The sequence below is a fragment of the Phacochoerus africanus genome, chromosome 2 (genome assembly GCF_016906955.1).
Source record: "Phacochoerus africanus isolate WHEZ1 chromosome 2, ROS_Pafr_v1, whole genome shotgun sequence".
In the NCBI taxonomy this organism is placed as follows: domain Eukaryota; kingdom Metazoa; phylum Chordata; class Mammalia; order Artiodactyla; family Suidae; genus Phacochoerus; species Phacochoerus africanus.
This window is the reverse complement of record NC_062545.1, coordinates 58,111,182-58,128,364: the sequence shown is the minus strand read 5'-3', so window position 1 is coordinate 58,128,364 and position 17,183 is coordinate 58,111,182. Positions and strand designations below refer to the sequence as shown.

General features: G+C 43.4%; 1 protein-coding gene across 2 annotated transcripts in view; it reads left to right on the top strand.

Annotated features, from left to right (window-relative positions):
• Window positions 1-17,183, top strand: part of BACH2 (BTB domain and CNC homolog 2) — a 383,728-nt gene that overhangs the window by 80,745 nt on the left and 285,800 nt on the right. For both annotated transcript variants that reach the window (XM_047761189.1, XM_047761197.1), the window contains exon 2: window positions 8,708-8,820. In XM_047761189.1, the coding sequence (XP_047617145.1) occupies window positions 8,812-8,820 (9 nt within the window). In that variant the 5' untranslated portion in view covers window positions 8,708-8,811. The remainder of the gene's footprint in view (window positions 1-8,707; window positions 8,821-17,183) is intronic.

Sequence of the window (17,183 nt, the reverse complement as noted above, 5' to 3'; positions counted from 1 at the left end):
CTGTGAGTGTGAGTGTTTGGGGCACAGGGCCGGGTGTTCTGTTGTTTGAATAGCTGTGGGGTCCCTAGTTACACTACCTATGAGATGTGGAAACTTCAGTTATTTTGACGTAGATGCTAAACTGATGCAAGAGCATGGAAAGCCCCCAGGCCCTAGTAGAAGCAAACATTAGGGCACAGGGCCCCCTCATAAAGAGCAAGCCACATGGTGGAGAAGCTAGTGTTGGAAAACGCAGAATTCAAGCCTCAGGAAAACAGAGGTCAACATGAATCCCAGAGATTGCTTTTGGCAGGGGCCCATCATGCCAAATGAAAGCTGTCTTCTGAGGCCTTTTTCTTTTTCTTTTTTTTTTTTTTTTTTTTTTGCTTTTCAAGGCCACGCCTGCAGCATATGGAGGTTCCCGGGCTTGGGGTTGAGTAGGAGTTGTAGCTACTGGCCTGCGCCACAGCCACAGCAACACAGGTTCCGAGCCACATCGGCAGCCTACGCTGCAACTTGTGGCAATGCTGGATTCTGGACCTACTGATCAAACCCTCATCCTCATGGATACTAATTGGGTTCCTTACCACCGAGCCACAGCAGGAACTCCTCTCTTCTGAGGATTAATGGATGTTTCTTCCCAGAGGAACAAGGCATCCAGCCCAGTCTGGCCCACTAAGCAGCTAGGTTTCGATTGTAACCATGTGCCCCCAGTAAGGCGATTGCCTCGTCCTATGGCTTAGCCTCAGGGTATTATTGAAAATATTTAAATTCCTTAATTGGAAAGCTTTTATTGAAGAGGTAGGTGGTCCCCTTGAGTGTCTGTACACAGATACTATATCCAGTCTCTTGTGATAAAACATGATAGAAGATAATAGAAAAAAAGTATATAGGTATGACTGGGTCACCTTGCTATTCAGCAGAAATTGGCACAACATTGTAAATCAACTATACTTTAATAATTAAAAAAAGAGATACCTTCATAGTGATTTCCCTTGTCTTTGCTTCCTTTTCAGTGGGTCCTTCTAAAGTCACCCACTGGGCTAGGCTGTCTGTTGAGTTATTTTAGTTTCTCACCAAATCACAGGAAATGTGTTTGCCTGAATTGTTCAGCAAACCCCCCAGGGGAGAGGGAAGCTGAGATTGTTTGAAGGGCTCTGGGATTCTTTCAGCATAAAATCAAAGAAAACTGGGTACGTCATGGTTAGTAAATCTTAAGTCTTAGGTGAATACAAGTCAGCCTTCTCCATCCAAGGTGGACAAATGGACTGGGGATTGCCTTGAACTCTGGCCAGCCACCAAGTACACCCCAGGCAGTGACGTGCACTCTTGGCAAACATGAATTGAGGATGCTAAGATTAAGGCATGCTTCTTTATTTATTAATAGGGTGACGAAATCTTTTAGGTTTAATTTTTTTCTTCTAAGATATGCAAAGAGTACCCAGATAGTACCCTGTTGACCTAAAAACGAAGCCATACTTCTCATGAGAAAACTCTGCAGTGTTTTATTCTGAACTTGAACCCATTTCTTTCATTTAGTCTCAAATATTCTGGCCAAATGAGGAGTAGGTACAGATACTGATATTAAATTATCAGAAGAGGAGAGACTGAGAGGGGATGTAGACTCAGTTGGTGCCAGATGTAAGGAAGACCTTCCTAAATATTTGCCCCTAACAGTTTGACCTGCTGTAATGGAATTCCATAGCCTGGGAGGCTTAAACAGCAGTTTGTTTGTTTGTTTTTTCTTTTCTCACAGTTCTGGAGGCTGGTAAGTTCAAGATCAAGGTGCCAGCCTATTGTTTGTTCTCTTGCAGACAGCTGACTTCCTGCTGTATCCCCACATGGTGAGGAGTGGGGGAGGGAGAAAGAGAACACCTGCACGCATGGGAGTTCTCTGGCATCTCTTCTTATAATGGCACTAATCCCATAATGGGAGCTCCAGCCTCATGACCTCATCTAAACCTGATTACCTCCCAGAGACCTTGCCTCCAAATAGCACATTGGAGATAAAGCAACATATGCATTTGGAGAGGGGGGACAAAAGTGATTGGTCCATAGCAACATTACAATTAAATTGTGCATATATTGAGTGCCTGCTGCATGTAAGTCAGTGGGATAGATCCTGGTTATGTGGACATGAAACAGACAAGAACTCCTCCCTTGGAATTCTTGTCATGGCTCCACAGTTAACAAATCTAACTAGCATCCATGAGGATGCAAATTCAATCCCTGGCCTCACTCAGTGGGTTAAGAATCTGGCGTTGCTGTGAGCTGTGGTGTAGGTTGCAGACACGGCTTGGATCCATCATTGCTGTGGCTGTGGTGTAGGCCAGCAGCTGCCATGAGTGCAGCCCTAAAAAACAAAAACAAAAACAAAAACAACTCCCTTGAAATCCTTCTAATCCAGTAGAGTAATTGAGAGGTAAACACCGACATACAATTACAAACAGAATGTGTTGGTGCTGAATGGGAGAGAGGAAGAGGGGAGAAGCCTTATCCTGTGCATCTAGGACTTCCTTCATGTTACTCCATTTAGTCCTCAAAACAGTCTAGGAGGTATGAAGAATTTCCCCAACTATGGATGAAGGAAGAGACTCAGAGAAGGTTGGTACCAGGAGGTAGAGTTGACAGATTGATGTGGCTCCCCGATCCCTGCTTTGCCCACTCTTTCTGTTGGGCTCACCATGCCCAGGGAGCTACAGCAGCATAGCTGCAGGGGGGTCAGGAGACAGGCTGGGAGCTGCCAGCCCTGGAACTTTAAAGAAGCAAAGAATCACCCATTGACATGAAAGGTGTGCAGTAATAGATGGCATGACCCCTCAAACTCAACCCCTCCAGGATTTCCAAAGTATTAACATAGATTGCCTGACGTTCCCATTGTGGCTCAGTGGAAACAAATCTGACTAGTATGTATGAGGATGTGGGTTCGATCCCTAGCCTCACTCAGTGGGTTGGGCATCTGGTGTTGCTGTGAGCTGTGGTGTAGGTCCCAGATGCAGCTTGAATCCCGCATTGCTGTGGCTGTGGCGTAGACTGGCAGCTGTAGCTCCAATTCGACCCCTGTTCTGGGAACCTCCATATGCCATGGGTGAGGCCCTAAAAAAAAGCAAAAAGACAAAACAAAACAAACAAAAAACAGATTGCCAGCATTGAAAAATTCCAAGTTTTAACATAAGCTCTCTGGTTTTTTTGACTTTCTTGACTCTCAGAAACTCTGGGGACATGTACCTCGTTCCTCCCTTCCTGAAGCTGCACGTGAATGGTAAACTCTCTGGGCCCCCCACTCCTCACTGTTTTCTCTGGCCCGATGAGTCCCTCACCTCATTCTTTCTTGACCCCTATAGGCATCAGAATTTGTGTTCCCTGGTTTAAATAGTCACCCGGGGAAGAGAAGTCACCTGAGCCAGGTACCCTCTTGGGAGCTCTTCTGTATTGTGACTTTAATTAAGGTATTCCTAAATCACTAAGATTGATCTTTTATAGAGTAAGAGCCCCAAACCTTAGATATTACAACTTAGGATGTGATGAGTGCAGGAAGTCCCCATGATGTGTGCCAGAAGTGTTCATTCAAAAGCAGTGGACACTCTACCCCTTGGCACTCAACTCTTCCCCATCTGGCTTGCAAGGCAGTTTTGGGCGTTACCAGCAGTATCGCTCTTCTTTAGAATCTTCTTCCTTATCACAGTTGCATGGCGAACTCTAGCTCAAATGCTGGCTAGTGTTTCAGAATATTAATTTTCAAATTGCCTCACCTGTCCTTAGGGGAAAAGACTTCGGATGAGGCTCAGTGGCAAGACGCTGCCATCCTTCTGGCTTGGTTTGTATGTCTTCTGTGACATGCTCTGTAGGTAGGAAGGCCAACCTTGTCCTCTTTCTGGGGGCACGTTATGGCATATTTGCTGCCTAAAGCTGAGGGTGGCAAGGACATGGAGGTCCTGAGGAACCAGAGCCCCATGTCTGCTGTAACCCTGGAGAAGGACCTGTGAGAAGGACCTCAGGGAGCATCGCTCTGGTGAGGGACCTTCAGGAAGAAAGGCAGGAGACAGCCCCTTAGGAGGTGTATGTGTATTTGCAGTAAGGGGCAGGGGTGCTTCCAACTTCACCATTGTATCCTTTAATCCCAGCACCCTGCCCCTTATTGTGAAATGGACAGCTTGGACTGTCTGTAGAAAATGGTCTTAGAGTCTCCCATCTTGCACAAGGATTCCACCTGAAGGGTGTTGGGACTTTATATTTAGAGACAAATGAATTACTCCAACCAATGACAGTTACTTCTCCCAGTGGAGGGTATTGTTAGGGCTATTTCTCTCATCTGCCCTAAGGTTTCCCAAGCTCCTCAGCCCTGGATTTGGAGACTTTCCTCTAGATGCTTATCATCTTGCCTTCTCTCCCTTTCTCTCCCAAACCTGTTCATCTTGTTATTGCTTCACTTATTCCTTCCCCACAAGCTCTTGATTCTTGATTCTGCTGGATTCCGTGGTAAGAGGGGAGGGACAGGCGACCATGCCACAGGCTGACCTCAGGGTGTGTTCTGTGGAAAAGCCAGCGGGAACTTTAACCTGCTGCCTCCTCTTGGCCTTTCTCCCATAGGAGTGCCTGAGCCCCAGCTTTGAGTTCTGTTAGAGAAGGCTTCTAGAATACGCATCTTGGAAGAGGGTGGGAAAGTTGGAGCAGGGAGAAAAGCCCAGCTCATCATATTCCATTGTGCATTTTCAAGGGCCAAGAAATAGCAAGCCCCCCCCCCCCCCCCGCCCCCCCCCCCCCACACACAGACACACACACACACACACACTCTGAAGCCCTTGGACATGTTTAAGCTTCTCTTTGGAGTAAGAAGAGAGCCGAGTCGGCATACACTGTGATCATCACACCTCCCTGCTACATTATCAGTGGTGCAAGTACCATAGACTTTTCTTTGCAGCAGGTGGAGATTGTTGGTCAGTAAACAGCAGTGAAACAGGCCTGGTCTTCGTTTTCCTCCGACTCCCACTTGCTGACACCTGGACCACGAGAAGCTACGGGATGTAGCGTTGTCACCAGGAACCTGAATTTCTGGGTTCCTTCTGCAGTGAGGACTGGCTGGTGAGGGGCACTCGACCACATCACTGAACCTGGGTCCAGGGGTCTGTTTGCTCATGTACCCTTTCTTTGTAGCCTTCCCCTTTTCTTATTCTCTCTTTGATCGCCTCTTCTTATGCATACCCTGTCTCCACCTCCCTGCTTATCCATGCTTCCTTACTCGCCCAGAAAGATGAATTACATTTTGTTAACCTTTTAGAAGCTTAAGGTTGACCATGGGCTTTTTTTTTAATTAAAGTATAACTGATGTGCATGGTTGTGCCAATTTCTGCTATACAGCCAAGTGACTCAGTTGTATATATATATATATATACACATTCTTTTTCTCATAGTATCTTCCATCGTGATCTATCCCAGGAGGGCTTTTTTGAACCAACTCTGTTAGGAGCAGTTGAGTGGAAGTCGAGTGTTGGCTGCTGAGACTGGCTTTCTCCAGCCACCCTTGAAAGGTATCTGTACTGTCCTTTCATTTAGTATCAGGAAAATCCAGCTTCTTGGACGATGGAAAAGAAACATTGAAAAATAAAACAAAAAAAAAAACTCCTTTAATTCCACTATGATAACTCTGGTATCTTTTGCCCCATGGCTTTATACTTAAGACACAGCCTCATTTTCTTAAGCTGTGGGTTTTTCTCAGCTTCTTCATCAACTGAATTGTCTGTGAAACAACCAAGTTCTATTTCAAAGGAGACTAAAAGAACTGGATAAAACAATGTCAGCCTTTTCTGTTGCTGTCCAGTAGCAAGCTGACCCAATTTCTAATTCTGTCATTCGTTGGCTGAGGTGTTTTGTGTTAATGTTGATCACTGGCGGGGGAGGGGGTGGGGCATGTCCGCGCGCGCGCGCGCGTGTGTGTGTGTGTGTGTGTGTGTGTGTGTGTGTTTATTGAGGAGGTTTATTCGTGGGCTTTGAACATACTTGAATTCTATAGTGTCTTGAAATGAAATCACTTCCAGCCCAAGGTCTACTGCCTATTACAGCATGACTCAGAAGAATTTTTCTTCCTCTCTGCATCTGCTTTCCTAATTAGGAAAACCGCCACTCAGATTGATCTCAGTACTAAATAAGAGTATTAATATAAAAGTGCGTTGTACAATTTTGAGCCCTGCATAGCTGTAAGGTATGCTTACCAATCTTTTTAAAAAGATCTACAATCCTGGACATGGAAAGATTTTCCCTCCTCTTTTTAAAACAACCCTGAAGGCAATTTGCAATGATTATCAACCTTGTTTTGAAGATTCTCCATTGAGTCCTTACGTCATCCTAGCTCCTATGAGTGAGAGCAAAGGAAAAAAAAATCTATTCATAATATTTATTAAAAATTTTCTAGGGGACTAATAGTTCCCTTGAAGGGTTTTTATTCTGACTTTGTTGTAGAACCAGCACACGTGAAAATAATACAAGAACCCTTGGGGTGGCGGGGACAGGAGAGGATCCAAAATGAGTCTCATGCAAATGATAGAGCCAAGTTCTGAGGGCCTGTGGATAGTGGAATGTGGAGCTGGGTGGGATTTCCTTGGGGAAATTATGCTCAAGAATCCTTGTCTGTTTGTTATTATCTTCTTGTGCCCACCTTTCCTGTGTTGATACCAGTGTGTACATTTGAATGGCATTGTGACATCAGACATCTCTGCCAGGCTTTTGGACAAACTTCCCGGTGAAGTGCTGGGCCATGGTTATTAAATGGAACAAACACATACGTTAAAAAGGAAACACCATGTATAGAATTCTATTTTAAAAACCCAGAAATGCATTGGCATCTGCTTCTGGAAATTCAAAGAGTAAAAGTTATATGCCTGATTTTCTTTCAGTCACTTTAGAATTGGGTAGAATTAGATACTGAATTGCCTTGGCTTTGAGACAAAGCTGACCCAGGCATCCTGTGCAGATGAGGGTGTTTGGATACCCCGAGGCTACAGAGTCAGAATTCCTGAGTCTCCCTGTGTCGTACCTCATTGTTAAAATATGTTATTGCTATGACTGAATGTGGTGTTTTCTTTGGAATCTGTGTTTCTTAAATAGCCAGGGAGTGATCTGCAGTTTCCTTTCCCTATCTTCTGATTTATAAAAGGAATTTAATAATATTAGGTTCATAGAATAGTCGTGTGTGGAGTTTATCTTTTGAGAATGTGTATTGCAAAGTCCCTTTTTTACTGGTGAAAAATGTTACATGGAGAATACAGCCTTGGACTTCTGTGCCCTTGACTCAGTTAGCAAATATGCCTCTTGTTCTCTGATAGACCAAGGCTGAAAGCTAAGAACTAAAGGTGATAATGGGTGGATGGAATTCGGAGTGTATCTTCCTTTTCCTATCGAACATTTTCTATATTGTTGTTACGGTTTAAAATAGTATATTTTTAAAGCACTGCTTTTTAAAATTTTTGCTGGACTGTAGCTAACTTGTACTAATACAACTTGTGTTGTATTAGTTTCAGGTGTATAGCAAAGTGAATCCATTACACATATATGTGTATATATGCATTTTTTTCTTTTTTCCCATGTCGGATATTACAGAATATTGAGTAGAGTTCCCTGTGCTATACAGTAGGTCCTTTTTAGTTATCTATTTTATATATAGTAGTGTAAAGCACTGCTTTAAAAAAAAAACAGTTTAGTATTCCATTTAAATCTCAAATCCCATGAATTCTTTATGGAAAAATTCGGGTCTATAAATTTGTCTTAGATGCAACCTGAAAAAATAATACAGAAATAAGGTGATTATAAGGCACCTTATAATGCTCTGTCTTCCTCTCACATCCACCCAGAAATATCTTTCAAAGGAAAAGGCTACAAAGCAAAAAGTTGAAGTTTCTTTCTCTGTTTTTTTCTTAATATTTGCAAATTAAGAATCTTGGAACTGAACAATGACTATTTTATTATAAAGTGTAATTCAAATGAATCAAAACATGGACCTAAAGTACCAACAGCATGGATTAAAACCATGGACCCTTATTTCCCACTGGAGGGGATGTTGGCTTATTTGCTTCATTTGGCCCGTGAAAACCTGACCTCCTGAGTTCCCTAAAGGTACACTGCCACCTGTGCAAGGTTCCAGCAGTTAAGCGCCGTCAGTGGGACAATCAGGCTGCAGCAGATGCTGGTCTGTTCCTTTATTCCTCTGGGCAGCACGGAAGCCATTGAGTCCTGGCACATGGTGAGTGATGCACTAGGAACCCTTAAAGAACTGACCTCTCTGCATCATTGGTCACTATATCTTCAGGGCTCAGCGCCTAGTAAGTACTCAAAAAATAGTTACTGAATGAGTGAGTGTCCTTGCTCCTGTGTATCTGTGGTCACTTTGAGCATATAATATCCAGCGTGTCCTTGGCCCCTGGCATGCCCAGTGTCTGAGGCCTCCAGACACTTGGTTTCACTCTCTAGATCTGCACTGTCCAGGATGGTAGCCATTAACCACATGTGGCTATTTATTTGCATTGAACATTAATTAAAGTTACATAAAATTTAAAATTCAGCCCTCGGTGACACTAGCCACCTTTCAAGTGCTCAGTAGCCATATATGACTGGTGCTTACCATATTGGATTGCCCAAGCATGGAGTCTTGGCCTCCGAGCAGAAAGTTCCAGTGGACACAGGACTGCTCTGGGCCTTCCTGAACACCTGCTGATGGAGCCCCTCTTTGTGTTTACAGTGCAGCTGTGTGCTTTGGGAGGTGAGGTCTGCAGGAACAAGGAGAATCTTTAAGAGCTGCCTGGCACTGTGACATGTCTGAGGCCTTGCTCCAGTCCCTGCAGCATGAACAAGGTAAGAGGTACTTTAAAGACTCAATTGTTTTGTCTTCTTTATGGAACCATGATTTTTCCTGGGTTTGTGCTGGCTTTCTGTGGTGTGAGGAGGTTGTGTCTCCTGCAAAAGTGTTCCAGAGGTTGGCGAGCAGTGTTGATGGGCAGGGTGGAAGGAACCCGTGGCTGCAGAGTCTTCCAGAGACGTCCTTTGTCTTTATCAGAGGCCTCCGAGCAGCTGTAATATTGAGCATTTCTATAGCTGCCTGGGCATCAGCGTTGGAAGATTGAGGCTCTGGAGCCAGACTCCTTGGGTTTAAATATCAGCTCCTTTAGATGCTATCTTTGAGGACCTTGGGAAAATGTTGATGATAATGGTACTCACCTCACAGGGTTGTTGTAAGGATGAAATGTGTTAATATGTATACATACTCTACACATTGCTTGACGTAGTCCCTGTCTACATCCTAAGCATTTGAGCAATATTTGTTGTCATTGTTTTTGGTGTTGTGGACACTGTTGTCCCTTAGACACTGTTGCCAGAGAGTCTTCAGTACACCTGCAACATTTCCATTTATTCCCTGATTGGTTTAGCATGCAGAGATTGATTACCAAATGGGCACTCTGGGTATAGATGATGAATGGGCCTTAGGTCTTGCCTACAGTAGGTGACAGACAATTTGAGGGCCCCGTGCTGGAATTTTCATGAGGTGTGTACCAGAAGCTCTGGAAACCCAGAAGAAACATCCTACTTTAGGGGGTCTGGAAAGGAGAGTATAGAGGAGATGATGGCTTGAGTTGGATTCTATAGGATACTTGGTTATTTTATGGGACACACAGTAGGGCAAGGCACTCCAGGTAGAGGAAAAAAACCTATGTAGAGGCACAAAAGGCATATGAGAAAGTGGATGAGAAAGTGACATGTGTAGAGAATAGCAGGGTTTGGTGTGAGTGGAGCTGAATTTCTCAACCTTGACACTGTTGAAGTTTGGACCAGGTAGTCCTTTGTGGTGAGAGGGGTTGTCTTCTGCATTGGAGGTGTTTAGTAGCATCCCCTTCCCCTACTTCAGTTGTCCCTTTACACTGGCCAATGTCCCTTGAGGGGACAAAAACACCATGGTTAAAACACCTGCACTGGTAGAAGGTGGCAGATGTGAGCCCAGAGAAGGAAGAAAGTGTTACTTTTTTTTTTTTTGCTTTTTAGAGCCGCACCTGTGGCATATGGATGTTTCTAGGCTAGAAGTCAAATCAGAGCTGCAGCTTCCAGCCTACACCACAGCCACAGCAACATGGGATCCAAGCTGTGTCTGCGATCTATACCACAGCTCGCGGCAATGCCAGATCCTCAACTCACTGAGCAAGGCCAGGGATCGAACCCGCATCCTCATGAATCCTAATTGGATTTGTTACTGCTAAGCCACAGTGGGAACTCCAGAAAAGGTTACTTCTGAGAGCCAATGAAGGATGTAAAATAGAAGAGACATTTCCTGAGACCTGCAAGAAGAGGTGGCCATGGGTTGTGATGGAGTTGGACAGTGCTTTTAGATGATTGGATCTTAAAAACATAATATGGGATTCCTAGGCTTTAGAAAGCCCATGTGGCTTATTGAGACTCTATTATTAAGATCCCTTTTCCAAGGGCAGTTTTTCTCATGGTGTCTTTTTTGGCCTTCTCACAGGCACAGCTGCTTTACCCCATCAGAAGAGACCAGAAAAAAGGACGCAGTTGTTTCTTGAGAGATTTTCATTTGGCTGAGCCAAGCCAAAGAGAAAGAAAGCTTTGTTGACCTTTTCCCCTTCTGGCTTTAGCATACCTACCTTTAAAAATATATATATGGAGTTCCTGTCATGGCTTCAGTGGTTAACGAACCCGACTAGCATCCATGAGGATGCAAGTTCGATCCCTGGCCTCACTCAGTGGGTTAAGGATCCGGTGTTGCCATGAGCTGTGGTGTAGGTCGCAGACGCGGCTCGGATTCTGTGTTGCTGTGGCTCTGATGTAGGCCGGCAGCTACAGCTTTGGATTCAACCCCTAGCCTGGGAACCTCCACATGCTGCTGGTGCAGCCCTAAAAACCAAAAAAAAAAACAAAAACAAAAACAAAAAACACACAAATTTTAAAAATTTAAAAACTATGTATTTTTACTTGAAATACAGTTGCCGTACAATATTATGTAAGTTCCACATGTATAGTATGGTGATTCACAATTTTTAAAGGTTATGCTTCAATAGTAGTTATTATGAAATATGGGTGATTTCATACAGAATTTATCTTTCTCTGTCTGACTTACCCCACTTAGCACAGTACCCTCCAACAGTCTTTGAGAAGTGAGCTTTGGGGATCCTGGAAGGTGGGCAGGTATTTTTCCCCAAGGGCATATTTGGAGGGTGAAGACGGGAGAAGAGCCATCATTGCAGTCACTGCAGACCTTGGCTTCTATCATTGTGAGTTTGGTGTAGTGAAAAGTGAAGACGCTCCTGGGAAATCTCAGATTGGCAAGCACACTTTGCTGGGAAAGCCCTGCCCTGAGTTTCTCCAGGGCAACATAAGACCTGGTATCACGGTTTGGCTCTTGATATACAGCTGGGAACCAGACTCCTTAGAAATTTCAAGTGTCTCAGGAGGTGTGTCTGTTGCTTGGGAGGTTATGTTCTGCCTGAGTGACCCAGTGAATGCTTTATTTTTTGTTATTTTAAAGTAGTGATTAGGCATGATGTGTACCCTTCGTAGGTTGGCATTTTTCTCATGGTTTTCTTGGCATAGGACAAAAAAAAAAAAAAAATAGGTCACCTGCCGGGCAGGAAACAGATCTCAGCACAAATAAAACTAAACAGTCATCTCAGCAATTGGGATATGTAAGTTAGAACGTTCAAAATATTTTTTGTGGGTGTGTTTGGTTTTCTAAGTAGCTGTGTTCCTAGAAAGTTGGAGACATCTGTATTGTACACTTTCCACTTCCTTGGACATATGTGGTCATGACTCTCTCTCCTCAAATCTCAGTTAGCTCTGGGACACTTTAATGAGGAAGGTGTCAGGATGGAGCAGGGCTGTCTGCTTCCTGGGGTCCTATGTCGTTCCTCTGAGGCGTGAGGGCAATTCTGATCACAGTTACACTTTAGCAGCTCCCTTTGCGGTCCCTTTGGAGGCAAAACCCACTAGAAAACATGGGAACAGCCGCATGGCACCGGGGACTGGCAGTGTGTCTAACTCATTTAACAGGGATAACCTGATAGTCAGTGAACTGCTGGCAACCAGGTAGAGCCTTCGTTCTTCGCATTCTGGAACTTCTCTCTGTGCCCGGGTGCAGTTTTGGCTCTCACACAGCTACATTCTGGGGCGTGAGGGCTGGTAGAAAACAGGAGTGGAGGGTATTCCCGGCCACAATGCTGGTCGTGAACCTGTGCTGTTTCCGAAGGCTCATGTACATGGACGATGTCGGATTGATACCCTACCCGTAAGGTTTATACAGCGTGGGTACCCTCACCTCTATTCACCTTTTAAACATTGTAAACAGACTTTGATGGTTATACATTCCTAGCTTTGTGCTCCAGCCTTATGTGTTAAAAAAATTCTGGGTGTGCAGATTTCCTCAGAGGGCTTACTCTCCCTGGCCCCATGCAGACTCGAAGATGATCTTTCCGACTTTCATAATCTCCCTGGGTCTTTTTCTAAGAGCTGGTTTTGCAGTCTGTCTATTGATGAAAAACTTTAGGATTTACTTAAAATTTTGTCCAAAGTCTTTTTTTTTCCTTTTTAGGGCCACACGTCCAGCATATGGAAGTTCCCAGGCTAGGGGTTGAATCACAGTTGCAGTTGCTGGCCTGCATCAGATCCAAGCTGCTTCTTCGACCTACACCATCCTTTAACCCACTGAGTGAGGCCAGGGGTTGAACTGGCATCCTCATGGAGACTAGTCAGGTTCTTGACCTGCTGAGCCACAATGGAAACTCCTTGTCCGAAGTCTTTACTTTCTTGGTTATTCTCTTGTTAATATGTATAACTATAAATTATATATACTATACTATAAATTTTGCTAACAAGAAAGATTCGTCTTTTATGTTTATGTGCCATCTATGTGTTATCACACTGCAAAGAGAGGATTTTAGTGTGTTGCTTAGAACATCATAGCGAAATAGAGGCGAGTTAGTTAGAGTGGGATTTCCTGGAAGCAAATTGGGCAGAATGAAGCACGTTAAGTGCGTTTGCTTCTGTATAACACAAAACCGCACTTCCAGGAATGGCATTCTGCCCTTGAAAGATCTCTCTTCTTAGGGGCAACCTTGGAATTATGATCCTAATAAACTCTTTCCTTCACAGTTGTCATTTTCATGAGGGCACATCACAACGTCACATGCTATTCTCTGCCTTGAATTTATGAGGACATTCCATCTGATTGAAAAATAATTGATTTTTCCGTTATTACACAGAAGGCTCCCCACCCTACCCCCATAGAGAAAATGAATCTTCTTGAGAACTGTTTCTTCCTTGTTATGTTCAAATAAAGCCAAATACGGTTGTTGTGCTTTGGACAAGTGCCCCAGCATCAAAGGGAGAAGGGTCATGTCTCTTATCTCTCTTGGTGGATAGATTCTACCGTTTTGCTTCCTATCTGCCCAACAGAATTCCTTCTGTGAATATTTTCCAGGATTAGCACCAAATCCCACTGTGCTAGGTTTGAGGCAGTTTTGCTTTACACTCAGATCTATTGATTTCTGCAGTCAACTCAAAAGGAATCCTGAAATTTAGTTTCTGCCTTTAGAGTTTTTCTGGCTTTGCACTTCCTCAGTACAAAGCAGTGAAGTCCAGAACTCACCACCCGTGGTTCTCCCACCCAGCACCTGGCAGGCACAACTCAATTCAATACTAGCGCCTCCAGCATCTTCATCAGGTACACACTGCATACTACCACGCACCATGCTCGCGATTCACCAGTGAGTGAAACAAAGGTCTTCAGCGATCAGAGCTTCCTTTCTGGCCAGGGTGGGGAGGCATCTCATCTTAGAGGTTTAATATTTAAACATACCCCTAATGTTAAAACTTTCTCCATTTGAGACTTCCTTCCCCTGAAGAGGAGGTTATCAGAGCTAGTGGGTACAGTATAGGAGCTGGTGAATAGTAAACATTTACGATCTCTCTCCTCCCCTTTTTAGGACACCCTTGGTGATTCCACCAAATGACCAGTCTATCTTTAATGCGTCTCCACTGTTGTTTTTCTGAAGGCAGATGGCCAAGTTCCCCTCGTGGCAGACTTTGGAGAAACATCACACACTTCAAAAAACCAGCGGCAGAAAATACAAATGAAAATGAAATGATTTTGAAATAAGGAGGGCCTTATTAGGTTCTAGTGGCAGGAATAATAAAGGAAAAAATATATTTATGTAGAACCTAAATATTTCTTTTCATCAAAAGACATTCTGAACTATCCTAAAAGACAAGAGACTAGCTAGGGCATGGAGTTCCCGTCATGGTGCAGAGGAAACAAATCCAACTAGTAGCCATGAGGTTTTGGGTTCGATCCCTGGCCTCGCTCAGTGGATTAGGGATCCGGTATCGCCGTGAGCTGTAGTGTAGCTTGCAGATGTGGCTCGGATCTGGCGTTGCTGTGATTGTGGCGTAGGCCAGCAGCCATAGCTCTGATTCGACCCCTAGCCTGGGAGCCTCCATACACCGTGGGTGCAGCTCTTAAAAAAAAAAAAAGACAGAGAGAGAGAGACTAGCCAGAACAGAATTTACAATATATGTGAGAGTTCACTTAGCTAATTTATGTGAAATTCTTAAAAATTAGTAATTTAAGAGTGATTAAGAGAAAATAGACAAAGAACAGGAGGATAAAACCAATAAAGGAAGAAATATGATCTGTAAATAACATATAAGAAGATACCCATCTCAACAGTTAGCAAAGAAAGGCAAATTAAAATGGTGAGATGGCATTTTCTACCTATACAATCGATGAGGATTTATAAAAGTTATTCAGCAAAGGTATGAATAGGACTGTCGGGCTTTCTCATTCGCAGTTAGTGGAAGAACATGTTTCCCCAGGGGACTTTATGTATATCAAAGCCTCAAAAATACAAACATCTTTTGGCTCAGATATTCCATTTCTAGGACAGTTAATCACTCAATGAAAATCACCATGGATGTATATAAAAAATTAGCAGAGATATTCATCACATATTGTTATAATAGTAAATTTTTTTTGGCTCCGCCTGAGGTATGCAATAATTGCCAGGCCAGGGATTGAACCCGTACCACAGCAGTGACCTGAGTCATAGCACTGAGAACACTAGATCCTTAAACCACTAAGCCACCAGGGAACTCTTACAATAGTCATTTTTAAAAGGTAGTAATCACAGTACATCCATACAATAAAAATGCCAAGGAGGGATGGAAGAATATTTAATAATAGGAAAAGATGTTCTCAAATTGCGAAGAAGGCAAGTTACATAACAGTATGTATAGTTTAATCATTCTTTTTTTAAAAAAGATACATGTATACCCACATTAAAAAAAAGATGGCAGATACACATCAAAGTATTCAGAGTGTTATCTTCTTGCTTATATGTTCTAAATTTTCTTTAGCAATATGTATTCTTTCATACTAAAAATGGCATTTTGAAAAAAGAACATCAAATTATCTTTAAGATAGGAGCTTCACTACATCTTAAAAATAGGCTTGATCAAGGGACTGTGAGGATGTTGACCAGAATGCTGCCAGTGGTTTTCTCAAAGGACAGGTACATGGTATGCATGTGTCTTACTTCAAAAATCTATTTTCCTGGAGTTCCCATTGTGGCGCAGTGGTTAACGAATCCGACTAAGAACCATGAGGTTGCAGGTTCGGTCCCTGGCCTTGATCAGTGGGTTAAAGGATCTGGCATTGCCGTGAGGTGTGGTGTAGGTTGCAGACGCGGCTCAGATCCTGCGTTGCTGTGGCTCTGGCGTAGGCCAGTTGCTACAGCTCCGATTCAACCCCTAGCCTGGGAACCTCCATATGCCGCAGGAGCGGCCCAAGAAATGGCAAAAAGACAAAAAAAAAAAAAAAGAAAATCTATTTTCCTGTGAGAAGAGACACCTGAGAGCTCTCTCCATTCCCCCACCCACCTCGAGAACACACTGAGGTCAGGCCAGGTGAGACATAGTGAGAAGGTGAGCATCTGCAAGCCAGAAAGTGACCATCTAGAAGCCGAGTCTCGTGAAGTTGGTTCTCTCACCAGGAACCAACACCGCTGCTCCTTGATCAGGGACTTCTAGCCTTCATAACTGTGAGAAAATAAATGCCTGTCATTTAAAAAAACATTTTTTCTGTGTTTTCAACTTTCTTACAATAAGTATTTGTATGTAAGATGAGAAATCAGGAAAATGCAAGCATTTAGAAATAAATACTATTTTAGCTGTTTTGCATTTGATGTACAACTGGATAAAGATATTTTGTGGGCAGATTTAAAAAAAGAGGGAAAGGAGTTCCCATTGTGGCTCAGCGGTAATGAACCCAACTAGGATCCATGAGGACGCGGGTTCAATCCCTAGCCTCACTCAGTGGATTAAGGATCCAGCATTGCCTTGAGCTGTGGTGTCGGTCACAGACCTGGCTAGGATCTGGCATTGATGTAACTGTGGTGTAGGCCAGCAGCTGCAGCTCTGATTTGACCCCTAGCCTGGGAACTTCCATATGCTGTGGGTGACGCCCTAATAAAAGCAAAAAAATAAAAATGAAAAGAGAGAGAGAGCTCTTGGTCAAACAGAGATTTGAATTTGGGAATCATTCTATTTGACATATTAGTGGGAAGGAGTATTTTTGAGGTACTGATGTTTTAGGGGCAGTAATAAGGAAAGAAATGCTGAAAGAGATACTGTCCTTTGATTCAATGGCTCAACAGTTTTTCAATGGCTACTGCATCCTCTTACTCATTACATCGTCTTACTCAAGACATTGCTGATGTGTACAAGTTTCGAATAGTGGTTCTCAAACTGTGGTCAAGTTCACCTACCAAGGTCAGAGCTATTTTCATAATAACACTGAGACTTTTTTTTTTTTTTTTTTGCCTTCTCCTGTTTTTTAAGAGGCTACATGACATGTTAGGATGTCATCTTGATGATGGCTGTTGGGATGTGTGCTTGTGTTTCAATACTTAGAACATGTATGTGTATTCCCCCAAAGATCTCCATTTTCATTTTTAATATGGTAAACATTGATAGAAGTAACTGACATGAACAAGAGCTCTTTAGGGGCTGTGATAATTGTTAAGCAGACAGGAGTCTGGGAATCATTAGCTAGACTGTGCCTTTGTCCTATACCTGGCATTCCTTACGCTAAGAAGAAGCTGGACCCTGGGCCCTAAGCAGAGGTGCCCTGGACATTAGAGCACATCTCTTCTCACCTTCTA